The sequence below is a fragment of the Myiozetetes cayanensis genome, unplaced genomic scaffold (assembly GCF_022539395.1).
Source record: "Myiozetetes cayanensis isolate MyiCay16 unplaced genomic scaffold, myiCay2020 scf4, whole genome shotgun sequence".
NCBI lineage: Eukaryota > Metazoa > Chordata > Aves > Passeriformes > Tyrannidae > Myiozetetes > Myiozetetes cayanensis.
The window spans coordinates 8040108-8067710 of NW_026087631.1; the positions used below are offsets into that span (position 1 = coordinate 8040108).

The 27603-nt window shown below is 40.4% G+C and overlaps 1 protein-coding gene across 1 annotated transcript; it reads left to right on the forward strand.

Moving 5' to 3' along the window:
- The first annotated feature begins 1565 nt into the window (after window positions 1-1565).
- Window positions 1566-25974, forward strand: MTAP (methylthioadenosine phosphorylase). Its single transcript, XM_050329094.1, has 8 exons — window positions 1566-1632; window positions 6539-6625; window positions 12123-12181; window positions 14021-14188; window positions 18893-18995; window positions 22592-22831; window positions 23350-23472; window positions 25050-25974. Exons 1-8 carry the CDS (start codon window positions 1579-1581, stop codon window positions 25086-25088), a joined length of 873 nt encoding a protein of 290 aa, XP_050185051.1. The 5' UTR covers window positions 1566-1578; the 3' UTR covers window positions 25089-25974.
- Window positions 25975-27603: the final 1629 nt, after the last annotated feature.

A 27603-nucleotide genomic window follows, 5' to 3' on the forward strand; every position in this document is an offset into this window, starting at 1 on the left:
ACACAACTGACACAGTTTCTTGTAGTCAATTCAGTGGATGAACATTGTAGTAGAATTAAACAAAAGGAATTGTCAGGAATTATTCACTAAGAGATTCTGTACACTAAGAGTAGAACGTATAACTTCAATACAATGAGAAAAATATGGTAAGTTTCAGACTTAGTGTGGAATTATGGCTACACAATGAAGAAGTTAACTCACCTGACAAACTGTAACTTCACACTGAAGAAGTTAACGTGTAACTTTACCCACATCCTTCTTTCTCCCTTTATTAAACTACTATTTTCCAGAAGTATATTTCTCATCAGTACAGTCTACACTTTGAACTGCAGTAAGAAGGCTTCAGGCCTGGTAACAGACATCCCAGCAGTGCATTAAGATCTCTAACATACACTGAAGATGACAGGATAAAGTATTTAAAGCTGCACAGATGGAACATTCCAGCCGAAGCACAGGTTCAGCATTAGCTGCTACTGCCTCAAATTATCAGGAATATTTGTTTCCTCTTGGTATACAAAGAACTGCCTCAAGACCTTAGCAGTTAAAAGCTAGGACATATGTTCAGTGATGAGTTCAAGTCTTCATTTACTAGTAGATATGTGACATTTTTTTAACAGGCAGGTAGCACTGAGGACATGTGAGAATGGTATGTCTGGGTGGCCGAGGTGTCTCCAATAGATAATACTGCTTTAAAGAAAACATGTGAAACACTTTCACGTACTTCCAGTCAACAAAGGTAACAGCTATTTTTGAAAGCTCTACATCTGATATTTATATCTACCTATGGAAGTAAAATACATAAACATATCGATGTTTCTCAAAACGTAGGATCATGTTGTGGCAAAACAAATGTTCTGCTTAAATGAAGAAAAATACCGCAGGTAGGAAAACTGTAATAGTAATAAAATAGTTTTTACCTTCTTTTATCACTTGAAGCTCTATTTAGCTTGGAGACCTAAACTTACATAGTTTTTATACACGTGTACTTCAGAAAGTATTTCCCCTTCCCTCCCAAACATGCTTCAGTTTGTTCTCAGAGTCATTTTTGGGTGTTGAAAAGATCACCCTCAATTCCACCTCTGTTGACAAATTGATGAATTTAAGGAAGCGGGGGGGAGGGAGTCAAGTAAACGGCTGTGTCTCCAGCTATATGGGACGGAAGTCTGACCGAAATATGGCCCCTCTGAAAGTTAAGTTTCCAGAGAGACCGAGCCAACGCTTAACATCTTGAGAACGCACTTGCACCTTTAAGTAGGTGAACTACTGCAATCACACCAACCGCAGCACCGCTCCGGTCCCAAGCAGCGGAGGCTCCCAGGGAGTCACGGGCAAACGCGCGGGTCAGAAGGATTAAGAAGAGAGCGATTAAGAGGACGTGTGTTCAGAGTGTGAACTCAAGAGGTGTTCCAACCTGCATCCTCGCTGACCGGACAAGGACAGCGCTGCCGGGGCGGGAGCGCTGTGGGGGCGCGGCGGGCACTCTGCCCTCAGCGCGGGCGGGTGCTGCCCCCCAGCGGCGGGAAGCGCGGCCACCCCCTCCCCACACACCCCCGGGCCGTGCCCCGCCCTCCCGCCACCATGGCCGCCACCATGGCCGCCGCCAGCGCCGCAGCCGCCCCGGGGCCCGTCAAGGTAAGCGCGCCTCCGTCCTGCTGCGGGGCAGCCCGCGGTCCCCCCCCCGCCTGTCGCCTCCGCCCGCCTACACCGGGAGCGGGAGGGAGCGGGCCCCGCCGCCGCCGCCCTCCCGGCGCTGCCGAGCGCGTGGCCAGAAGCGCTGCCTGCGTCCCTCCCTTCCCCGCTCCCCGCCGCCCTTCCCGCCGGGAGCGGGCCCGGCAGCCGGGCGGTGCGGGGCGGTGCGGGGCGGTGCGGGGCGGTGCGGGGCGGGAGAGGGGTCGCGGTGCCGGGCGGTGCCCGGCGGAGCGCTCCCGCGGCCGGGGCCGCTCGGGGGCTCCCGCGGGCCGGCCGTCCCCGGAGAGACGATCTTTTAAAAAAATAAAAAAATAAAAAAAAAAAGTTTTTAATGAAATCCGCAGGCCTCTCTGTTGAAATTTCCGGGTGTCCGACCCGGCCGCGGTGTGTCGGGTTTGTCAGTGCGAGGGACCGTGGCAAGTTTGTAGCTGTGCCCCTTGTGTGTGTGAATGTGCACGGAGCCCAGAGCTGCGGCGGGAGCGAGCGGTGCTGGAGTTCCCCGCTGAGACCTGTCCTTCCCCTGCGCTTGAAAAGCGGCTCAGGACGGGGTGGTACCGCGGCTGAGCAGGCCTTTGGGCAGGCTGAAACCCCGGGCATGCGTTTTAATAAACTACGAATTCGTTGTCTGAGGTGAAATAACTCACTCAGTTGCTTTGGTGCGTAGAGAACGGTTATAAGCTGTCTTCAGTTTACAGGGTTTTTTTCTCTTAATGTGGTTTGATGTTCTGCTTTAAGCAAAAGTCTTTGTAGTGCCATCCTCTCCCTCTTCTCCGTATCCCCAAAACAGAAGAGAGGAATACAGAAGGATTCGTTGGTTGTTAGTTGTCGCAGAGACTCGTGCGCGATAATGACAATGTTTAGGACCCTCAGGGGGACAAGTGTAGGCTGTTACTGCACTGATACTTCTATGCTTGTGCTTAAACCTACTTGGGGAATTTCACTCAACACCAGGTGAAGAAAGGTGTATACTTCAGTGTGATTGTTGCTTGGACTCCCACAGAGTGGGAGGTTCTGATTTTGTAGTTATTAGTGTGATAACTTTTTGTTAGGTTTCACTTTTGCTGCTCTTTATCCCAGTGTTTGAGATGGACCATATTAAAATAATTCATGTTTCACTCTACTGCAATGCCATTTTACTTTAGATTTAATTTCAGATATCCTTATATATAGCCTCCATTAATTTTTACAAATTATGTCTTTTGTGTCCCTTTGTAGGATGCAATCAATGTCTGGAATGGAGCATTCAATCTTTCCATTCTTGAGGTCACTCCTAGATATGACTGTCTGGCTTTTAAGGAAAGGTGATACTGTTCTCCCTGGGTCAGGTTCTCTCTGCCATTCCATACCTTCTGTGTCTGGGCTCCTAGATGGGAATAGACCTCAGTTCCCTTGACAGGGTGTCGTGGTTTAGGAATGCTATTCTTCTATTTAGTGTTTCCACTGAAACCACGCCAAACCATGCTGCTGGCTCACTCACCTCTCTTGTAGGATGGAGAGGATAATTGGAGGCACAAAAGGTAAAGATCATGGGTTGAGATAAGAACAATTTGCTGGAAACAGCAGTAAGAAAACAATAACAGCAACAATATTAGTAAAGAAAGTGTACCAAGGAGGCGAGAGTTCATATGCAAATGCTCACCACTACACCACGGGGAGCCCAACTGCATTCATGCTGCCCTGACCCGGAAGGGTCCCCTTCCCCCATTCCCAGAAAATGATGTGAGGTGGTATAGAATAACCTCCCTATCCTGGCTATGCCTCCTCCTTGCTGCTACAAAACTTAATCCTGTCCTATCCTGAACCAGGACACAGGGTATCTCCCCCACTGAGCCTAAAGCATCTGCATTCCTTTTGGTAATTCACTAGAAGGTTTGAAAACAGAATTTAATATAGAATCAGATTGCCTAGCTCCCAGATGCAGATACTATTTCTGGAGATTATATATACTGGAGGAAAAATAATTGTCAGAGAGATGAATTTAAATTTAGGGTTAGAGCTGCCAGCTCCAAGCTGACATTACATGGTTGAAAAGCAGCTGCTTCCAAAAATCTCTGCTGGCCTAGCTTTGCTTCCACTGGAATAGCTCTCCAGCAAATTATAAGTCAGCCCAGCATTTCTCTAGCCAATGTTGCTTTGGTGGCCTGAGGGTTGACCAGACTGCCACTGAGGTGTTTTGCAGTGGGGAAGAAGGCTGAAGCAAAATCAACATAGTCCAGCGCTTCTTCTGTGCTCTGTGTTCTCCCCATGCTGCCCCAGGTCAGGTGGGATCCATAGTGATGGATCTGTGCTTTCATAATGACCTTAAAGCATTCCAGTTCCAAAATAACTTTTATATGATGTATCTGTAACTGGTATCTCCAGCATTGCACTGTTTTCGTCCGTCTCAACAACTTTGCCACATGTAAAAGCTTGGGAAGGTAAGCATTCCCTTTTGAATATTCCTGATCTTAAGTCATAACAAGTATTATAGGAAGCTAAAACTAGTTTGGTTACTGAAGGAACCATTTTTTCCCTAGATTTAAAAATCTCTAAACAAACACAAAAACCAAACAAAAAAAAAACAAGCACCATTTTGGTACTGTCTTCTGTCAATGTGGCAGTCTTCACTGTTAACCGAATGCATGCAAGAACAAGGTTAAAGATGGTCTTTTGTTGTCTTGGCGTTGTATGATTGCTCCTGTTGCACACCTTCCAGAATTCTTAAGGCTGTATTTTATTCATCCTAAAGTGTGTATAGTTTTCAGGATTTTCGTGAGAAATCTAGCAGTCTAAATGTTCATGATAACTAAGTAACACGGGAACAGACCATCAGTACTACTGCAGACAGTGATCTAGGTCTTCCCTAATACTTGTGTGTGTTCAGGGTTGGAGTCGTAGGTTTTAACTGCTATTTTCCATTGCACTGTTCCCCGAGCTCCACAGGGGGGTAGCAAAAGGAAGCAGAAGATCGGTTAAAACTACCTCATTGTTTCAGGAATACTTTACACCATCTGGTATTGGGTGTGTATTGAAGACCACAAAGCGTCTGCTTGTTGAAAAGAAATGCATGATACCCAACTAATACAGTGGTGGAACAAATGGGGTGTCCATGAATGTGAAAGTAAGAAAAGGCTATAGAAAGAGGCAGTTCTGTGTGTGTTGTGGAACCGGGGGTGTTGTATGTTGAAATTTGGAGGTTTTATTTGGGAAATCTTCAGTCTTTGTGGTAAGAAGTTGTGTCAGAATGGTTCAAATTTTTTTTACCATGATAAGCAAATCAGTTATGAATTCTTCAATATGAAAGTGATACAAACTATGCAACAACAAATTGAAGGAAAAAAAAGAGCATTTTCTCTGTACTGATAGTGACATCATCTTTTAATACCATTACTAAGCTTTCAGTTGTGAAAAGTTTGACAGTACCCGTTCCATCCAAAGAACTACAAGTGTTCTGAACTCAAGAGAAAATCTGACTTGCTTCAAAATTGAATTGTCCGTAGAGTGACAAAAACAAATTACTTTCCAATTATGAACTGGAAACAAGAAAATTCAGATGCATCTTTCTTTAGCTGGAATGTGAAATCACAGGCAAATTTAGTCTCAGTAAGAATATATGTTTCAAATTAGCCTTTTTTTTCTTTCTCTTTTTTTTACAAAGAACTAGAACAGATGAGTGAGAACAAGAAATTGGTGATTACCAAAGGATGACAGATAGGTGGTAATTGTGAGTCACTTCATGCTTTTTCACTATAAATCATATCAAGACACAATGGGGATTTTAGTTGCGGGAACTTCTTAGATTTTGTCAAGTCAAATTTTTTTTGAAAAAGTTTTCGTTATTTTGGATGTACAGTGCTGTATAGTAATGCCTATGTCCTGGGGTAGAGTTAATTTCCTCTCAATATGTGGTACAGTGCTGTGTTTTGGATTTGGAGTGAGAATGGTGTTGATAACACACTGATGTTTTAGTTTTTTACTGAGTTGTGTTTATCCTGAGCCAAGGAATATTTTTTTTTATTGTCCCATGCTCTGCCAGTGAGGAGGTACACAAAAGAAACTGGGAGAGAACATAGGCAGGACAAGTGGTCCAAACTGACCAAAGGGGTATTCCATACCACAGAACATCATGCTCAGTATATAAACTGAGGGAGTTACCTGGGAGGGGATCCGATCTGGGCTCGGGAAGTGGGGTCTGGCATCAGGGTGGTGAGCAGTTGTACTGTGCATTACTTGCTTTTTCCCTTTTTGTTATCATTGTTATTATAATTTACCATTGTTACTGCATTTTGCTTTATTTTCAATTATTAAACTGTTCTTATCTCAACATAAAAGTTTTATTTTGGTTCTCCTCCCCATTCCACTGGGATAAGGGGGGAGAGAGGAGGAGCTTGAGTGAGCGGCTGCTTAATTTCCAACTGGGCTTAAACCACGACAGCCTGCTGTTTGGTATGGTGGTTACGTGTAAGACTGTTTTTCTCCATGTAAACAAGAAGCCTTTGTTGTAATATGCTTTCTACATGCATTTCACACTCATTAGAGGCATTCATAAATAACACTCTTCATTTTTATATTGGAAATAAATTTTGAGTTGGCACATCTTTGTGCACTTTTTCCATAGCTTCTTTTTTTTTAATTTGGTATTTCAAAGAGGAAATCATTGGGTAAGGCATTAGCAAGTTAAATACAATTGTTTGAAACTAGTTATTTGAAATTTCCATTCTGGGAAACGTGTTGGGCATATTATGTTTTGTTATTCTGTAGTCTAGCCCCATCTTGAGCAAAAAATACATTTTGTAGATGCCTGGTTAGTTTTTCAGGCATACCGTTAAATGTAAATTGCAAAAAGATTAATATGTACTTTCTGTCTAAGATTGGAATTATTGGTGGAACTGGCCTGGATGATCCAGATATCTTAGAAGGAAGAACAGAAAAATATGTTGACACTCCTTATGGCAAGGTCTGTATAACCTTTTTATTTATTAATGAAACTTTCTGACATTCTTCAAGATGTGTACGTGTGCTTTAAGAATTTTTAAACTGTTAAATGAATGTGTAAGGGAGGTCCTGGCACAGTACTATTCTATTTATTTACTATGTATTGTGTAGTTCTTAGTTTGTAGAAATGAAGTATTGTGCAGACGATGTGCAAGGGAGGCTACATCTCTTCTCATTTGCAGATTGGATGAATTTACAAACTCAGTCCTGAATTTGCAATCAAGAGATAAACCCTCTCTTTCAAATTTGTGCTGTTACGTATTATCTGTCAGATCCATCCAGAAACCTTTCCAAGCTGCAGAAAACTGTCATTTGAAGTATGTGGGCCACCATTTCCCCTCTAACTACTGAGTTATGCTTACATGCCAATGTAAGGTTGTGCTTATAACCACATAATTTGAAAATGAAGCTCTGGGACTGTTTTTGTGACACAGGTGTTCTTGAACAATTCTCCTTCGCATTGGTTTGGTCCTTTCTCTCAGTAAAAGGAAGTGGAGGCTGAGGCTGTTGCTCTGTACACAGCATTTGGGGTGTTGTGAAGGATAAGTCCTGCCACAAAGCATTTATACGAGAAACAGGGAAGACAAAGGCTGAGGAAAAGCAAGGGTGAGAGAGGTTCTAATTGACACAGGAAGTTCATGGAAGAATTGGATCTTAGATATTCTGTAATGTCATAAGACATGGGGAGTCTCGGTGCTTTATGATTGCCATTGGAATTATATCTTATGAAGTCTAGCAGTGTAAGCTAGTATACATAACAATAAAACATCTGATATGTGGTAACAAATGCTTTTTTATGAGTAGAAGCTTGCCAGAAAGCTCAGTGGTATGATGTGTGATTGAGCATCTAACTCTGTGCCTCCAGTCAAAATTGGTTTAAGGTGGAAGTATGAATGTAAAGAGCAAGATGAGTTTGTGTGCACAGCATTCAGGAGGGGGAAGGAGATTAAGGGAGGGGAAAACATAATCAGAAAAATACATTTGACTTTTCTAACATCTTTCAAAATGACTTAACAATCTGTATTAGAAAGAAGGGAACTGGCCTTCTCCATTTTCTATACTCTGCTTTCAAAATGTAGCCAATGTTGTTCTAAAGGAGAATCCACTGGCTAAACCAAAGCAGTTGCCATGCTTTCCCTAGTTTTTGAGAGTCATGAATGCTCACAGCATGGATGAGTTTAGAGACTGCTGACAAAGCAAAAGTAACACTATGCTTGTAACAGGTATTGACTGAAGCCTTACTATCTAGGAAGGATGAAACAGTTCTCCCTCAGAGGGTTCTGTTCAGATCAGATTTAAGGGCACAGTGTCAGCACAGCATCTGAAGGTCTTTCTGTCACAGCACTGAGGTGCAGCAGGATTTGGGTGACACAAATTCTGCAGTGCAATAGCTGGCTTGCAGCAGGGTTTACTATTACTGAGAGAAGTGGGAGTACTTGCAGGATGGGTCCTGCACAGGAGAGTGGAAAAAGCTTCCTCATTCCTGTATCTTCAGTCTATATGGAAGGCTTTTTAAATTCCATTTAGTAAGCAGATTAGCTACTGTATTTTTTAATATGTTCTTCACAGAACACAACATGAATACGAGAAAATAAATCTTGGTACCTGTTGTGGTTTGTGAGAAACCTTGATCAGTAGTAGACTGGCTGTGTCTGAGCCTGTGTATTATGCACTTAGCATAGGCTCAACTTAAAAGCTCATTAAAAATTTTTTCTCTGTGTAAGGGGTGTCAGGGTATAACTGAGATGTCACAGTAAAAATCCAGGCATGAATTCCAAATAGTGTGGTGAGTGTGGGATAGGGATTCCAGATAGTGTGGGACTGTTTAAGCTGACCTGGATGGACTATGAAAGAGAGCACAGCCAAACAGCAAACTTTTATCCTTAACCCTGATGGCCTGTCTTCCTTCTCTTACATCTGAACTCCTAAGAAATCAGGCATTGACCTGATGCTTGTTTCATGTAGATTTCCTCCTGTGTAAGGTCACATCAACCTTAGTGGTTCAGTGCAGTTTGCATCCTCATGGAGCAACTGATGGGTCAGCCTTAGTGTAAGATGTGCAGAGCTTAGTGGAGGAGTTAAGTTGCATAAAGTGCATTGACTGGGTAAAGCTGATGGACTTCGACTGAAGCAGAAACAAACCTCACAAATTCAACTGGTATCATTAGGTGGATCAAAATTCACCTAATTTGATCCATTAGGTGGATCAAAATTTTGCTGTTGAGACTTTTTGGCATTCAGGAAGGAGGTGTACACAACCTGCCTCTCATTTTAGAAGTACAGAGTTGAGAGGAGCAACTGTTGCTGAATGCAAGAGGGCAGTTTTAGGTTCTTTTTAAGTGTGGCTTGAAAAGTTTAGATGTTTGTGGTTTGTTAGCATTTTTTCTGAAGGTGTATCTTGTTCTTGATTGTTTCTTGAAAGAAAACCAAAAGGGGGATTTTTCTGTCATAAAGATTCTTTGTCATAGAACTGTGACATTAGTGGGGAGAGAATCTGCCTGAAATATTAAGAGGTAAAGGGCTTAATCTAAATAAACTTCAGAACTTTTTGGTCTTTTATTTCCTGAGAGAAATGGAGATGCAATATCAAACTATTTAGTTCAAGCAAAAGGAGGAAGAATGAGAGTGAATGGATGTTAAAAGGAAAATGCAAGGCATAGTTAAAAAAATGTATATTTCCTTTTATCATGTAAAAACACAAATGGTACAATTCTACTTCATATAATATTTGGGGTTTAATTTGTAAATTTCTTGGCAAGAACATAGCCAAGAGATTTTTGGCTGAAAACTTTTGTGATGGTGATGTTCCTTGGCACCTTTAACACTTGACAGCAGCAAAATAGGTCTGTCTTTATTGCTGTTTCTTTTCTTTTAGAAGATGAATAATAGCTTACGTTTTGTCCATTTGGAGTCCTGGAATTGTCTTCTGCTTGGCCTTCTCAAATCAAAAGAATCATCTGATAACAAAAATTCAACATTAGGGAACGTGGGGATATTTTTTTCAAATGAAATATGGCAAAGGTTAAAGGAAACTAGTATGGCAGTTTTTGCAGTTCACTGTGTTGATGTTGGTCCTTTTATGATCTTTCAAGTTACATTAACGATAATGAAAATGCATAAGTATAAAAAAAATAAATAAGCTTACAGTTCTTAATATTCCATCTGTCTTTCTCCTTTGTCCACTTTCAGTGCATCAAAAATTTGGTGTTCTATGGAAAACACCCTGAAACCGCTGGGGATTCTACTTCCACATATGGCAGATATTGTTCTCCTACAGCATAATACATGCTGTTCTGAGCAATTTTATCACTGAATTTTGAAGCTACTACAAAGCTTTGTTCAGAATATACTTTCAGTTAGATTGTTTTACTTTCTGGATGACAGATCTTGGTTCTGAATCACCGTTACCCAGATGGGCAAAATATCTTCCTGTTCTAGATAATTATTCTAGGGGTTCCCCCTTTTCTCTAGTCATAGGTGTCTCTGGCAAACTAAGCAGGAGGGAATTTGGCCTTGCAATTGAGCTTTGTGGTCTTGCATGAGGAAAAATCAGACCATGTAATGTAACACTTAGGCACCTCTTCTGCCTCCCCAAAACAATGTACATTGTTTGGTTTGTAAACTAGCTCACAGATTAAATGAAGGCTGGATACTTTTCATCTCAAGCATTCCTTGATTTTTATTTTCCTTGGATATAAACTTAACTTTACCACGTGCAGTTAATTTGAATCTGTCACTTCTAAAGCAGAGGGTCCAGTCTGCAACTTACTAATCTTTAATTTTGATTTTGATAGAAGTCAAGGAAGTTCTGGATGGAAGTCCTCTTTAGTTTATAGGAGTACTTTTGTATCCTATTGTGAGCTAAGTGCTTATTACTTCATGCAGCAAATGTGTGTAAACAAAACAAAAGCCCAAATGCTAATTATTGTGAACCTTCCTTGTTATGGAATGTTTAACGTCACAGCTAGCAACTAAACAGCAAGGCTTTTGCCCTGTGTGAAATTTCACTCTTAAAGCCATATTTGCTTCAGAAGAGTATATGTAAGGTGAAGTAAAGATCAAACATTTAAATGTCAATAGTTTAATATTAAATGGAAACTTGTAAAAGGAAGTGAAAATACACTACAGTTCTAAAAGTAAATGCTCTGGAACATTCCCTTTAAAAAAAAAAAGTAGTAAATATGTGCCTGACAGAAATTCAACGTTGATGGTGCTTTGAGAACTTTCATGTGAATATTTACCAAAAAGGTCTGTGCAATAGGAAGTAGAAGGTGATGATTTTATTAGAAATTGGTATCTTCAAAATGCAGCTACATGGGACTCACATATCACTTTATTCTAGAACTCTGCAAATTTTCGAGTGTGTAAGAGAATTGTAAAACTAAGGTCTGATTGAAATCTTGCAGCTAGCATTATAATTTTATTTGCATTTTATCTAGTAGCCAGCAACAGAACATTTTTAGATGTAAATGTGTGAGTCCTTCAAGACACTTGGAAACTTGTGATCGGTAACTAAAGCATAATTTTGTTCGTAGCTGTTTAACAATAAAGGGAAGCTAGAAGTATTTTGTATTTCAGATCTCTGATGCCCAGGAGGAGAATACAGCCCCGAGCGCAGTTAATTTATTGTAATGGTGGTTGATGACTCAGCAGCTGCCCTGTGTGGGCACTGTGTCCCATCTCTAAGTCCGGGTACATGTCCCAGCTGGACAGCTAAAATGAAAATGCTCTGTCATCCTGGCTGGTTGGTATTTGGGAAGAATCATTTTCCTGTCGTGTAGCTGTGAGAGAGGTCCCGGGGCTGAGGTACCAGAATTTCTCTGTCATATCACAGTTCACTTCCCAAAAGCAGGGCTTCCAGCAGCAGGGAAGAGTGATTTTTTTCAGGAAGCTGGGGGTGAGTTGGAGGAATCCAGAACTATGCATGCCCCTATTTAGAGCTAGGGGCCCATAGTAGAAAGACTGAGAAGAGAACGGAAAGTGTTATGGAAAGGGACAGATTAAATGTGATTTACGTTGGGAGGGGACTTAGGTAGAGAATGGCACTTGTTTAGCAAAAAGGCAATTATAGTTTACAGGAAAGAGTGAGGCATGCTAATCAATCTAACAGGAACGTGTACATGCTGCTTTTTTATGTTTGAAGCACTGTTTGAAATGCTCTTTTGATGTGTTTGAAAGTATTATGGTTTCAAACCCTAAAGTAAAGGGTTGCAATGTTAATGTTAGTATGAACACAGGAAAACAGTGATAATCCTTTTGATCTGAATTTTGATCTTCCTGTACCAGACTGTTTTACTAATCTGCCATATCAAATTACAGAGCTGAGCTCAAGAAAATGTGAGAGCGACAGTGGTAGCCAGTATTTCCTTTCGTAACTATTGTGCTTGTTTTTGGGTAGTAGCAAAGGTTTCTAATATGATTGTCAGGCTGTAACTCATTCTTACTTGCTTGTTTTGCAGCCATCAGATGCTTTGATTTTGGGAAAGATCAAAAATGTGGACTGTGTGCTCTTAGCAAGGTAAATGAGCATTTTAATGGGGTTTGTATTGTGTGTCTCAAAGTTTTCTCAGGAGTTGTTTGTTTTTTTTTTTTCCTTTAGTGAACTAAATTTCTACTGTGACTTCATCTTGCTCTGTGTGGTTGCTAGCAAAGTTCAGCAGAAGTCTGTGTTGTTTCCTTAGCAAATTTGATGTTGCAGGGGCTGAGAATATTAAAAATACTGTCTAGGTTAGGAAAGAGAAATCCAATGGAGGTATTGCCCTAGTGAGAATGGCAGCCTGCAAGGCCATCTGCTCTGGTGGTAGGTAGGTGGTGCTGATAACCTTACTAATTAATTCATCTGCTCACTGTGTTTGCAGATTTCCTTTGTGAAATGGAGAAAATGCCTGTTTCCAGATCAACTGTGTCTCTGATATTACTGTAGAGTCTTCCAAATCATTCCCTGTGATTATTGAGTGCTCTGGCTGTTACAATTATTGGTTAGGGGGCTACATCCCCTGCAGTTTTCCCTAAATGATTCAGGCCAGGGCAGTTAGGACCCAGTGGTGCACTCAGGGCACTGATTCTGTTCATGCCAGTGTTTTTCTATTAAAGCTGCTGACTGCTAACCGTCTCTGCAACTACACTTCTGTCTGTGGTTTTATTTTTCTTATCTTTCGTGGACTTTGCTCATGTATTTTTTTACAGCTGGACAACATTTTTCTCATTTTCTCAAATGAAATGCTAAGTCAAGATATCATGGCAGTGCTGTGTCAAACTAGACCTTGGGCCACAGATGTCTAACAACTTGGCTGTGATTTAACTTCCTCACTGGGATTTATGACCATTCATATATGACCTTTGTGAGTTTACTTTTAGGGCTGAGGTACCTCAAAACACTTTGTGTTTTGGTTTCTGAATATCAGATTTCAAATTAGAAAAAGGCACATGTATTCTAGAAGAGGATTGACAGCAACTGCAACGTTAAGCAATAAATCTGCATTCCTAGTAGCTTATCAGAAATGCTAATGACAACATGGGACTCTTGCCTGACAGTACTTGGTCATGTTGTGTGCAGCTCTCAGTTCCCAAATGATCAAATTCTTAGGACTTTTTGATCCTTGAAAAAATCAGTTGGGAAATAAAGTTCCTTGTTTTCTCTTTCATGGTTGAAAGTAATTTTCAAATGTGTTTAGTCATTATGTGAGTGATGTACTTCTTTAACCAAGACAGAGATAGCACAAGAGCTCGTTGCTTACAAGACTAAGTACTTCCTGTCTTGGTGAAGAAGAATACTGCATCAGTGTGAAGTCATTCTTTTAATTTATGAAAGCAGTCAGATCACTTCAAAAGTGAAGAGAAAAATGTGATGATTCTGCTGTTTTGTTTGGAAAGATGAGAGGTTAGAACACAGTGTTCTGTGATGTGCTGCTCTTTTCTGTGTGGGGAAATACAAGCAGCACTTCTGGGCAGAAGATTCCTGGAGATGTATATAAATCTTAAAAATTTCTTGTGTTGTATGGGAAAACAGTTTCAGAATCTATGGAACTGACATAGAAAATTCAGAGGAAAATGCTTATTTTACTCTTGAATCTGATGAAGTATATTTGGATTGTGTTTTTAAGATTCTTTTCATTACAGTCTTAAACTTAAAAATTTTTGCACTTAAAAAGACAATTACACCACTATTTCTAAGTTGAATACTGAAAGGGCCTTAGTATGTTTAGGAAAACAAGCTACACTGGAAGTAGCTGAAATGATCCGTTCCACTTCCAATATTGCTAGGGAAAATATGTTTCCTGGAATTCTCTTTATCTGGAATAAGGAAGGCAATTTCAGTCCGATTTATGTTACTCTCTTGCCACATGTACCTTTGCAGACATGGAAGACATCATACAATTATGCCATCGAACGTCAATTACCGTGCCAATATCTGGGCTTTGAAAGAAGAAAATTGTTCCCACATATTAGTTACTACTGCCTGTGGTTCCTTACGAGAGGAAATACAACCTGGTGATCTTGTCATAATTGACCAGTTTATTGACAGGTGAGTAACAGGGAGGTAAACGTGGACGGGTGGGGTTAAACAATAACAACATGTCTGTTTTAAATCAAGTTTTTGTGAAATGAGGTGATAACCTCAGTTCTTCTGTCAAAAAGTGAGATTCATGCTAGGAGATATGATAGGAAATAGGAATGAGATTACGAAAAGTTCAGTTCTAACAGGTATAGAGGTACCAGGTTTTCAAGAGTGGCCATGAATGAACTGAAGTACAGCTCCATGAGAAGAGTATTCTTCTTCAGAAGAAATCCCCTATTCTCAGATGTGGGTAAGAAACATGGATAAGAGCACAGAGCATTCAAGTTTTAGGAAGTATCTGAAGTGAGATGGAGAGGGATGAAAAATCATAGTAGGAAAATATAGGCAGTAATGATAAGGTTCTGCAGAAGAGAGGTAAATGCAACACAGTAACAAAAGAGACAAGGTTGTTTTAAAATGAGGATACATGCTTGCATTTATTTGCTAAGAATCATAAGCAACTTTCTTTCCAAAGTCTGTCTCCTTGCACCAGTCTAACCCTCCATGGTTATCTGATGTTTAGAATAATTCAAGCGAAGCTGGGGGGAAAATAAAGTTACATTTAAAGATTACCAGCAACACCAATCTTTCAAAAGAGGCAAAGAGTATCTCAGGCTGCATTAGTTGGGGTGTTGCCAGCAAGTTGGAGAACTTGATCCTTCTTCCCCTGTAATCCATGTTGGTGAGCTGCACCTGGAGTACTGTATCCTGTCTTAGGCTCCACAGTGCAAGAGGAACATGGAAACACTAGGTATTCCGTCTCTGCTTTCTTTGTCCTTATAATTATGTGTATTTAAACAATAAAAGATTCCTTTTTTACAATGAATACAGAAATACATTGTGTTCTCCCTTCTTCCAAATCCAGAAATAACCACAGGTGCTACTATGAACTGCAACACTTGTTTTCTTTTTTGTAACAAGTACTTGAAAAAAAAAAAAAAAAAAAAAAAAAGGGAAAATTTTTTTATACCTTTAGCTCCTGTTAGTTGATTACAGCATTGTTAGTCAACTCACTACATCGGACTGATTAGGGGCTTTTGAATGCTTTGGTTTGCTGCTGATATTTGGTAGGCAAAGAAGAGTAAGACTTCCTTGAATGACATAACTCAGTTGGGGAGATGCAGAAAATAGCTTTGTAAAAGAAATCCTGTAACAGCTGCCAGTTTTATTGTTTTGATTCTCTGTGTCACATACACGACTGCAATTGTTCAGTATTGTTACGCTCTAAGTTTTTTTGAGGGAGAATTTTCTTTCAGTGTCCCTGAAGACGCAGAGCATACTGAGACTGATTTTTGTACAACCAATGCTGCTGTGAATTTGCATTTTGTTCTTTTATTAATAATAGTTTGATAATTCAGCATTACTGAGAGAAGGAGGAAGGTGATGATGCAAGTGATAGCTGTTTGTCACACACAGAAGTGGTTGGTTTGTTCATTTATTTGAGTTGGATTTTGCATCCTAGAATCAGACATAATCAGAATTGCCAGAAAATTCTGTGTTACTCATAAAACCAAAATGAAGGAGCAAAAACCACCTTACTCTCTGATTAAAGGTGTGACTGTTACTGCAGAGTGGGGAATAGAAACTGGGAACACCTTCAATATTGTAGTGGGTGCAGCTTTGAATTTCAATAACCAGTATGGGTGAAGAAGGCATGGTAAAACTGTGTAACAGTGCAAGGATTTGCTTGCACTAAGAGTACCAGTGTTTCCTTGAACTTGGTACTCAAGCAATTGTGCTTAAAAACATAAATACCCCTTTCCTAGGGAAAGAATTCCCCTTTCTTCTCCAAAGCCATCCACTATTTGGCACAGAGGCATCATGAGGCTTCATTCTCTGCAGAGCTCTACTCATAGGTCAGATGACCACCAGAAGCAATGCAGCACCACCTCTTTGCAGCTTGTTTAAAGTTAGTGCTGCTTCTAATTTCCCCCACTGGGAGTATCTCTGTACTCTTCCTTTATTTTATGCTGGATCCTTCTGGATTGTGCACTTCTACTGTGAGTATCATGGCTGGTTTCTAGGCAGGCACGTGGTGACTTATTCCTGTTTTATTGTAAGCAATCAGGCAGTTGTATAACATTCAGTTGGGCTTTGTTGTTAAGTAGGCCTTCTTCTGACAGAGGGCGTGCAAACTTCTCCACACTTAAAATTGTGAGATCTAAGGAGCAGATTGTCTTCAAAGACTGGCTGTTGAGTTCTTTATTTCTTGTTTCCTGCTGGCTCCATAAGGAGTCACTCAGGGTACATGGGGATGTCTTCAAATACCTATAATAAGAGACAAGTACTATCATTTGTTTCTGGCTCTTGGTCTCTCTGTGAGAGTAAGGCGTGGAAAGCATCTGTGACTCTGTGACCTTAATTTTTTCTGCAAGGGATACAGGGGAATGGTATTGCAGCAGTTAAAATTACGTGCTGCTACCCTGTACCTTGCAGACAGATGAGTTGGACAGATCAAAATGGTCAACCTTTGACTTGAGTAGGAGGGCTGGGGAAAGAAGGAGAGGCTAAAAGGCTTTCCTCTCTGCCAGCCATTATTTCATGTGTAGCAGGAGTCAGAAATAGGTTCAAATCCACCTTTAGTCTTACCATACCCAAGCAACTTACAGACACATCAGCTGGCCTTTGCAGAGTTGCAGCCTTCCACACAGAAGAGAAATTGTCACACTCTGAAGTGCAAACACATGTGGTCCATTTGCTCAGAGCAACTGCAGGTCTTACTGTTGTTACTTATTCCCATGCAGTTTGTATGTATGGTGCTAAACGTAGTAGGGTTTCTTTATAGGCCACGTAGAGATGTGGCTGTTCTCTTCAAAGAACAGGGTATCTGAAAGTCCGATATTAGTATTTACAACATCTGAAATACTATAATGCAGAAAATGGATTATGACTTTTACCATTTCTTCCAACTCTAGATAGTTTATTAACAGACATTACAGAAAAGTATGAAAAATCAGATATGTTCTATTTGCACCTTTTCAATATCCTGTAAAGAAAAAGGTAGTATCAGTATTTCCACTGATTTTAACAGTGTATCCCATTTTACATATATTTTTAATTTTTTAATATCTTTACTATTTTATAATCTCATTTTTTAGCTCATAGGCTACCCTATTTTTTTTCTCCAAACCTACTTTAACGTATAACTTGTGTTTTAAACCTTTTTTTAAAAATACTTGCTAACTTGCATGGCGGGGGGGCTGTTGTAAACAGTAGTAGCAGCAGATGTTTTGTGTTTTAACTCCGGGTTGAACTTGGCTGTTGTCTCCATTTTCTCTTCTAATGTACGGTATGTAAAACACTGCAAGGAAGAAGGGAATGTCTCAAAGAGTTTTGTTCCAGAGGGTTTGTGCCATCCAATTGGCTGAATTAGCTTGAGGTAGTGCATTTGAAGGTAAAGTGATAGTGGGCAACAGTTCATGTTGTCCCAGGTTGGACTTGGCTCCCAGCCAAGTGTCCGGACCTCAGGGACAAAGCCTTCCCCCCTTCCTTTCACTCTCATGCAATTGATCGAAAAGATCACGAAAAAGAAAATTAAAAGAACCCAAACCGAACTGAATTTTAAGTGGAAGATTTATATATATATATATATATATATATAAAATTATATACAGGGAACCCCCCAAAGGGGGAAAGGGAAGGGAAAGGGAAAAGGAAAAAGGGATAAAAAGGGATATAATGCAAATACTTCCCTCCAGAGATAGCGAACCACACCACACAACCGCCGGCACTCTCTGCCTCTCAAGGCCAACCAGATGCGCTAGGCCTCACTCCCTCGCCCGGGCAGAGCGACAGCAAAGCTACCTTCGCCTTCGGTCCGCCGGAAGAAAGAGGGCGAGAGTTTCCTCTCTCTTCTTATTTATACTCTTGCTTACGTAAAAATTGTATGGAATACTGGGAACATGGCCTTGGTTCCTTGGTTACAACCTGGTCACCAAGAAGGCCTAGTCTTGAAACTACTACACATGTGTTCCAGAATGGCATGCCGGATGGTAATTTCTGCAGCATGTTTGGCCATTTGCATGCAAAGAAACAATTTCTCAATTGAAAGAAAAGAGAAAAAGGATTTTCCTGCTTGGAAGCTGCCAGTGCATTTGTGTGATCTTTCTGAGAACAAGGAGACAACCTGTTGCCAAGATTTTTTAGTTGCATTCACACCTCTTTAGTGCAGGAAGCTGTTCATATAAACTTCCATCCTTTCAATGTAGGAATGCAATGATATGAACAAGTTCTATCTTGACTAGCCTTGTGGTAATTCAGACTTTATTCCTTGCCTTCTTGAAAGCTTACTGTACTCTTTTTTTTGGAGGTTATTTGACTAATGAATTAGCTGATTGTTTTTGGGTAGAATTGGAACATAATGCGGCAAACATGGCTGAGGAACATTGTGAAAATGCTAAGAAACAAATAAGCATTTCAGTGTCTTGTTAAGAAAAGATTTTCTCATATTATTTGATAATGCCCTGCTGGAGTAACACTTTTATAGTCTTGAGCTCAGTTCTGAAGGGTTTGTGCAGAGGCAAAACAGGATTATAGGTGGTCATTAAGATCATACTGATTTTTTCCCCCCACCTCCCAGGGATGCTGTGTTTTTTTGATTTGTAGAAATTTCTTGCTTTCTCTTCTGTTTTCTCTCCATTCTTCTCCCTAAGCATGTTGCTGCTTTTCTAGGACAACTAAAAGACATTGTACTTTATACGACGGGCAACATTCCAGTCTTCCAGGAGTATGTCATATTCCAATGGCAGAGCCGTTCTGCACCAAAACCAGAGAGGTTAGTGACTTTTGTAATAGTATTTAGAAATGTTATTTTTATGGCAATTTTTTGTGATATAGTAGTCTAATTATGCATTCTTAGAATATGGTCACAATATGCACCTCTTTGTCCTGTCTCTCAGATATGTCGTGGTATTAAGGACAAGTGTAGCATTTGGAAGGCATAGGAAGTATAGGATCTTGCATCTGTCTTTCTAAGGGAAGTATGCAGAAGACATCATTTGGCAACCTAGATTTCCCCAGAGTCTTAATAAATGGATAAAAGATCTTTGTTTATCAGGTAACCAGAAAAGAGAGCAATGAAGTAAACAAAGCAGTTAAAGTTAGGATCCGTTTTGTTCTGAATAAAGCTGCACCTACAGTAGGGGCACTCCACATATTTAATACAAATATTTAAATGAATAGTACTTTAGCATTCACAGAAATTACAGTCTTGCATTTTTGGATCTGTGCATTGTAGAGGTGGGCGATGGTGGAGAGTGAAGGCTTAGGATGTTAAATTGCCAAATTGCAGTAGCCTGTTATTCTTAACTTGCTTTCGGTTTGGTCCCTTCGAGATTTTCAAGGTTCATAAATATTTAGACTAGGGAGTGTTGAAACACTTCTCTGTTTTTCAGCACCTTTATAAACTTCTGGGAGGGCTGTACCTGCAATTGTGTCACCTTAGTGTATTCTTAGAGTTGAGGAAAAAGGAAGGTGACCGTTGAACTGCAAATTTTTGCTATTGTTGAATGCTCTGATCAGAAGCTGCAAGGAGGTGCATTCCTCAGGGGAGCAGGAGTACTTACAGAATCAGTCATATTGCTCTAACAGCCTTGCTCTCTGCAAGGAAGACAAATCTGAATTGTGAAACGTGGCACAATCTATACCCAGAGAATGTACAAACATCTGTACTGCTGATCTATTCTGCTTTTGTCACCGGTTCACTTCAGTGTCATTACAGGCTATTTTTGTTAATTGGCCACACTGCTGGTTTACCCACCAGCAAGTCCACACTGGGAATTGAAGTGTTCTACAGTGAACTAAAGATGTTTCAAGTCTCATGAGGAAACAAACCACTGCATATTAAACATGTGCATACTTTTGACCTTCTGTTGAGCTGCAAATTATACAAAATACTTCTCATTTTTCTTGCAAAAAAGAGTCTAGTCACATGCTCTTACCAAAGGTTAGTTGGCATAGAATTGCCTTCTAACTGTGAGCGTGGTGTCATGTCACAACAAATACAGGGAGTTTATTAAGAAATGGATTAAAAACAGTGTTATTTCTGAAATGATTGGCAGCACTTCACACTGTCTCTCACTTTGGAAAAAAATGTAAGTACTCATGCATAAGACATTTCCTGGGCTTGCAGGAAACATACACCTAGAACTGTTTTCTTTCAGTTGTTAACTAACTAGAGACAATATTATTTAGGTATTACAGTTATTGAAAAGCCAACAGAGAAATGCACCTTTTCAAACAGAGAAAAAACATTTAGGTACTTTCCAGTCTCACATGTGATCATAATCTCATTAGCCTATGCATTCTAGTCAGTTCAACAGATTTTTTAAAGAACATGTGGTTTTGAATTTTTTGTGAGGCTGAGAAGGAATATTTTTACTTCATTTGAAATACCAGACAAAAGTGACTTAAACTTTTTCCATAAAACTATCCCTGAAAATTGTTGGAATAATTTCAGCCCAATTCAGGGGAATTTCATCGATAAATGCAGTAACAATAAAACCCAAACTCTAAATGTAACATTCTATTTAAGAAATTTTGCATCAAAACATCTAAAAACTTTATATTTTATTGCATTTTTGCAAATACATTAAAATATTCTGGTTTAGTTGGTTTATGCACTGTAAATTAAATAAGAATCTGAACTGAGTTTATATTTTCCTCCAGCTGTAAAGTTTTGCATACTACAGAGTGCCTTGGTTATTACTGCTTTCAGAAACTGAAGCTCAACACAACATCTTATAGGCAGTAAAATTGGAACTTTGTAAAGTATTTTGGAAAAGTACTACTCAACTGTGGCTTAGGTCAAGTCACAGTTCAAGTTGTCTATTGATTTATTAACAATGTGTAATAATTGGTGTTCAGTTAAATGTAGATTCAGAATTAACATCAGCAATAAACCAAAATATTATGTGTGATTAATATTAGATTAACTTACAGCAGAGAATTAATCATAGTATGCTAAACGGTTTGAATGCACCTTAAACATCATCTAGTTCCATCCCCCCTCCTGTGGGCAGGGACATCTCCCACTAGACCAGGTTGCTGAAGGCCTTTTCCAGCCTGTCTTTGAACACTGGGGTTGGGGCATCCACAGCCTCCCTGGGTAACCTGTTGAGTGTCTCACCACTCTGACAGTAAAAAGTTTCTTCTTAATATGTAATGTAAATCTCCCCTCTTTCAATTTGTACCTATTACTCCTTGTCCTATCATTACACCTCCTGACAAAGGGTCCCTCTCCAGCTTCCCTGTAGGCCCCTTCAGATACTGGAAGGTGACTGTGAGGTCTCCGTGCACCCTTCTCTTCTCCAGGCTGAACAGCCCCAACTTTCTCAGCCTGTCTTCATAGGGGAGATGCTCCAGTCCTCTTGTCAACTTTGTGGCACTTCTCTGGATTTGCTCCAACAGTTCCATGTCCTTGTGTTGGAGACACCAGAACTGTTTGCAGTATTCCAGGTGGGGTGTCACAAGAGCAGAGTAGAGGGGTAGAATCCTCTCCCTTGACCTGCTGACCACTCTCCTTTTGATGCAGCCCAGGATTCCACTGACTTTCTGGGCTGCCAGTGCACATCTCTGGATCATGTTGAGTTTTTCATCAACTGTCACCCCCATGTCCTTCTCCACAGGACTGCTCTCAATCACTTCTCTGTCCAGCCTGTAGCTGTGTCTGGGACTGCCCCAACGCAGGTGCAGCACCTTGCACTCGGTCTTGTTGACCTTCATGAGGTTTGTGTTGGCCCACCGCTCAAGTGTGTCAAGATCCCTCTGAATTGGCATCCCTTCCCTCCACTTTATCAACTACACCACACAGCTTGGTGTGTCAGTGAACTTACTAAGTGTGCCCTCGATCCCACTGTCTGTGTCACTGACAGAGATGTTGAACTGTATCGGCTCCAGTACCGACCCATGAGGGACACAACTCATCACTGGTCTCCATGTGGACAATGACCCATTGACCACAGCTCTTCAAAATGTAAATTTCATATTACTGTTCTCACTAGCTCAACTCCACCATGTGATAATGTAGTGCTCAGTGGAGCTCTTCCACCATTCTCTTTATAGTGTAAGCACAGTCTAAATATGCAAAAAAATCCTGTTTTCCGGTCTTCTTAGTCTGCACTGAAAGCCGTAATCCAACTGATACCAACAAAGTCAAATGAGTTTAAGTTCATTACTGTTGGTAGGACTGTAAATTTCTCTTGTTCAGTGAGGAAAACTAAACTGATCTTTCATTTTGGACAGCTGTAGCCATATGAACTTTGACTGCTTTGTATAAAGCTAACTTCTTTTGTATATAAGCTTTTTGGTGGGATGCAGAAGCACTGCAGGATGGGAATTACTTCCTTTTCCTGACGTCGGCATGTTTTGCAGGTTCTTATTGAGACTGCCAAGAAGCTGGGGCTCCAGTGTCATTCCAAGGGCACAATGGTCACAATCGAAGGCCCACGTTTCAGTTCTCGAGCAGAAAGCTGTATGTTTCGCAGCTGGGGAGCTGATGTTATCAACATGACCACAGTGCCTGAAGTGATTCTTGCAAAGGAAGCTGGAATGAGTTATGCTAGTATTGCCATGGCAACAGATTATGACTGCTGGAAGGAACATGAAGAAGCAGTGAGTGAAACTTTTTTCCTCTGGTCTTGTCATGAGGGATTTGAGTGAGAATGTGGTTTTGGTAAGAGATGACATATTGAACTAAGTCTGCTCTTGCCTACATCAGTATCCCTGAGGTATTCGTGATGTATGATTATGAAAGTAAGAACAGTCAGTTGTTTCTCTCTTTCATATTCACAAACTTGTCTCAATACTAGCAAACCTTTTGTTTCCTCTTGTCTGAATCAGGTGGTCTTTGATTATGAAGCTCATGAACTCTGTGTATGACTTGTCTTCTTGTAATTGGACTGGTGTTTTTTCTTTTGCAACTCTGTGCAAAACAGCACACCTGCCTTAGTTCTCCTGTTTGTGTACAGTACACAAATATACACCATACACACACAGAGGAAAGGTGTTCTTTCTGTCTAAAAAGACATTGTAAGGCTTCACCTTTACACTTATGAGTTAAATTTATTTGGTTGTTAAAAACGTGTGCCATCAAAATTGAGAGACATCATTCAGTTTTATTGTATTTCTAGGTTTCAGTGGATAAAGTTTTAAAGACGCTGAAAGGGAATGCAAATAAGGCTACTAGCATACTCCTTACTGCTATACCTCAGATAGGTTCCATGGAATGGACCAACACCCTGCACACCCTGAAAGTAAGTACACACATGAGGCTGATGAGTACAAGAAATGGGGTATGTGTATAAATACATAACAAAGGTGTATGTTACAATATATTTCTGTTTAAATCACAATGTTTCAGAGTAGATGAAACCAAATCTCTCCAAGAGGGGCAAACATTCTACAAGATTCTTGCAAGCCTTATTGCAAAGATCTAGCTTCAGTTTTAAACCCCAAAAACTTACCATGTAAAACATGGTCTCATTGCTGAAGGCAGTAAATGAATTGGTGACAGCAGACAATTTCAAATGGGAACTGATACAGTAGACTCTTCCTTATCTTCACTAGGAAAAATATTGGTTAGAGAGCAAAAATTGTCCTGTTGTAAAGAATTTTATCTCATAATAACTGAGAATTGAGCTCTGTACCTTTCTTACAATGATGTTCAACCCCATAAGGATCAGGATAGAATCTGAACTAAAATGATAAAAGGGATGTCCTGTTGAAACTGATTTTTCTTACATTGTGGCTGCAAGCAAATCCGCTTGTGGTAAGGTGTCAGAGCTTTCATGAGTGCTCCTCAGGTAAATTTCTTGTCTCTGTGAGGAAACCTGCTGATGCTACCTGCCTTTATTTGAACTTCTGTACTAGCCTTCGTGAAATGTATTTGTCAGACCTTTGATACAAGGAATAATGCTGTATTTTGAGTATTGTGGCAAGTCAATACTGTGGGATAGTTTAGACTGGGTAAGGTACCTATAGATACCATATATACGTGCTTCAACATCATCATTGACTCACGTGGGCATTTATGTTTGGTAGGTAACAACTTAAAGGCCATAAAGTTTAATTTTTTTTTCAGTCATTTTTTTCTACTCTATCACAAACTGAAACTGATGTTCCTAAGGTAGTTATGTAGAACTCTAATCCTGTAAATATTTTTGAATCATTTTCTTCCTCAAAAAATATCTCAGTGAAATCAGTGAATGTATTTATGGGACCAGAGTAAACTGACTCAGGTGAAAAAAGGCAGAGGGGGAAAATTCATCAAGGCTTCGCTTCCACTGTAGTTGTACTGGTCTGCACACGCAGTGGTACTTGCAGGCCAAGGATTTCTCACAAAAGCTGAGATTGAAGTGTTTCTCAGGTCCTGCCCTTGAAAGTGGCTAAAGTCAAAGTTGCCCTTGATTGCATTCACTCCAAGTGAATGCACTTTTAGAGAAAGGTTTCTTTTCTTAATAGCTGTACTTCCAAACTGATGAAAAATTGTGTGGAAGTCAAGAAAAGCAAGCTGCACAATTTTTCATTTGTAGCGTGTGAACCTAAAGTCCATAATTTAGTATTTCTGCAATACAGTTGTTCTTCTCAATACCAATCACCCTGTCACAGAGGTTTTCAAAAGTTGTAATGACAACTCCATGTGCAGGTATGCCCATCCTATAATTCTTTTAAATTCTGTGCTTTGGAAGAAGTTGGATATAACTCTGCACCTGTAGGGTGTTACACCTGTTCGTAATCCACATGGAAGCTGTGTAGTCTACCTTTACATTGAAAAGTAATCCACCCTGCACTGGCAGAAGCAGCATTCATGTACTGTGACTTTGTGTTTCAGACAACAGTGCAGTGTTCGGTCATCCTGCCAAAGCAGTAACAACCTGGATGAACCTTGGAGTGCTTGCAAGGAAGAGTGGATCACTTTTGAACTTCCAGAGGTTATAATATCTTCAAAAATTATTAGAAGCATAAAAGAACAGACTAAATGTTAACCAGTGATAATATGTAAGGCCGCTGTTATCAGTTTGATAATGTATAAGATGATTAAAATTAGCTATTGAGTATGTTTTCAACTAAAAATAACTTTACTGTCAAGCTGGATCAGACAATGGTTGAAGAAAAAAAGTCAGTATCCTCTATTCAGTGGTACCTTTTAACTGATGGTAGAAATGAAAGTCTAGGTAATACTCTTTTTGTAGTTTCATAAAATAAGGTAAGAAAATAAAGCAGATTTGCAGATAGGGTATTTGTGTTGCTGTTTCTACCTCCCATCTTTTCTTAAAAGTGGTTGCAATTCACTTCTGAAACATAACAGAAAAACTGAACAAATCGTCAAATAAAATTTATGCTATTTTTATACATTATCCTTATTTTTAATTCCAGTTATTTCTTTTTAGAGCAGTGTATTTTTTTGTGTGCTAGAAGACAAGATTTAACAATTGTAGTGGTTCTGTCACAGCAGCAGGTGCATAATGAATTAATGTTCTCATTGAAAAAGTGAAGTAATGCCTAGGCCAGATTTGTGCCTAAAGATGTACTTATGTGACTTACAGAATTGTACTGAAAAGTGCTTTGCTGCCAGTGTCCCACTATGCTGGCCATTTTCTGCTTCTCTGAACAACTCCAGGTTTAGTTTATGTATTAACTGATTAATGAGCTCAAGTGCTTTGAATGTATGCATTTCAATTTTTTAAATATAATTTTACTTTAATAAAATAACCTGCTGCTTCTTGTCTAGTTAATTAAATGCTTCTCCAAGCTGTGTGGAAATTGTGGTTTGGTTGTTTTTGGTTTTTTTTAATTCTAGTCATTAGTGCTTGAATTTTCTTTATCTCACAATGACTTTGCCATTCTTGGCACAGGTTGGTGGTGATACCTTATAAGCAAGCACTGCTTTTAGAAAGACCACTTTTTAGAAGACACTGTGCTGCTCAGAGTTCTAGGTTCTAAGTTCCTACAACAGGGATTTGATGAGACACAAGTGGATCAGAATGCAAGGCAAGCAAGGAAAATAATCAGAAACGTGAAAGGTAAGGATTCTCACAGTAATGTAAAAAAACCCCAACTTATCCAAAGGAAAATAGAAGAAAGAAGGTACATAAGCATTTTACCTTGCCAGTCTTGTTCTGTTAGACATCCAGTCTGCTGCTGTGAAAACCGTTAGATTTGGACATCGTTTTGACTAGCAAAACCAGTACAAGTGCTTTTCAGATACTGGGGGCAGTGGATGAACTGCTTTTCTGTATTTCCTGGTGGGTTTTTTGAGAACTTGGGTTGCAGGAGCCAGAGCTTGAACATACATTTCACTGCACTAAGCCAGCGCAGGTATTTGGCCTTAGAAATGGTTTCTCTTCTTATCCTTGTCCCCTAGGCACTTTTGGTGAAATAGATTGAGGCCAGGAAGTTGGTATTTGGATGTTCCAAGAGAAAGTTGTTTATGGGTGTCCATTTTCAATCTCCCTTAGCTTCTCTTTTTACATTTGGTGGTGACATATAAAGGTAATTGTTGTGTTGATTTTGGTTTTTATTGTTCTATTGGGTACTTAGTGTCTCTGGACAGTGGCACAGAGCAGGTCCATAGGTAGTGAGTTTTGTTCCACATTTCTGTTCTAAATTCTTCCTATACAAGGCTAGATAACAACACTAGGTAAGGAGGACTGTGTCCAAGGAGTTACAGTCAATAGCTGCATGTCCAAGTGGAAACCAGTAACGAGTGGTGTCCCTCCAAGGTGTGGGACCAGTAGTGGGTAGCATCTTCATCAGTGAAACAGGATAGTGGGGTTGAGTGTGGGGAAGACACCGAGCTGAGTGGTGCAATTGATTCACCAGAGGGAAGGGATGCCAGCCAGAGGGACCTTGAGGGGCTTGAGGAGTGGGGCCCAGTGCAAGTTCTGTGAAGGTCAACAAGGCCAAGCGGAAGGTGCTGCATTTGAGATGGGGCAAAGGGGACTGAGAGCAGCCCTGTGGAGATGGACTTGGGGGTGCTGGTGGAGGAAACAAATGAACGTGGACCAGCAATGTGCACTCACAGCCCGGAAGTCCCAACTGCATCCTGGGCTGCATCAAAAGCAGCGTGGCCAGGGAGGTGATCCTGCCCCTCTACTCCCCTCTGGTGAGCACTCCCACCTGGAGTGCTGCAAACAGTTCTGGAGTCCTCCCTAGAAGGCAGCTGTTGGAGCAAGTCCAGCGAGGGCCACTAAGATAATCAGAGGACTGGAGCACCTCTCCTATGAGGATGGGCTGAGAGAATTGGGCTTGCTCAGCCTGGAGAGGAGAAGGCTCTGGGGAGACCTTATAGTGGCCTTTCAGGACTTAAAGGGAGCTTATAAGAAAGGTGGAGGGAGACATTTCAGCACAGCCTGTAGTGACAGGACAAAGGGTAACAGCTTTAA

Excerpts from the sequence above, each read along its gene's own strand:
- MTAP (XM_050329094.1), top strand. The coding sequence starts at position 1,579 with ATGGCCGCCACCATGGCCGCCGCCAGCGCCGCAGCCGCCCCGGGGCCC. Across the intron at positions 18,996-22,591 it reads TCTGCACCAAAACCAGAGAG|GTTCTTATTGAGACTGCCAA; the intron begins GTTAGTGACTTT and ends CATGTTTTGCAG. Across the intron at positions 23,473-25,049 it reads ACACCCTGCACACCCTGAAA|ACAACAGTGCAGTGTTCGGT; the intron begins GTAAGTACACAC and ends TTTGTGTTTCAG.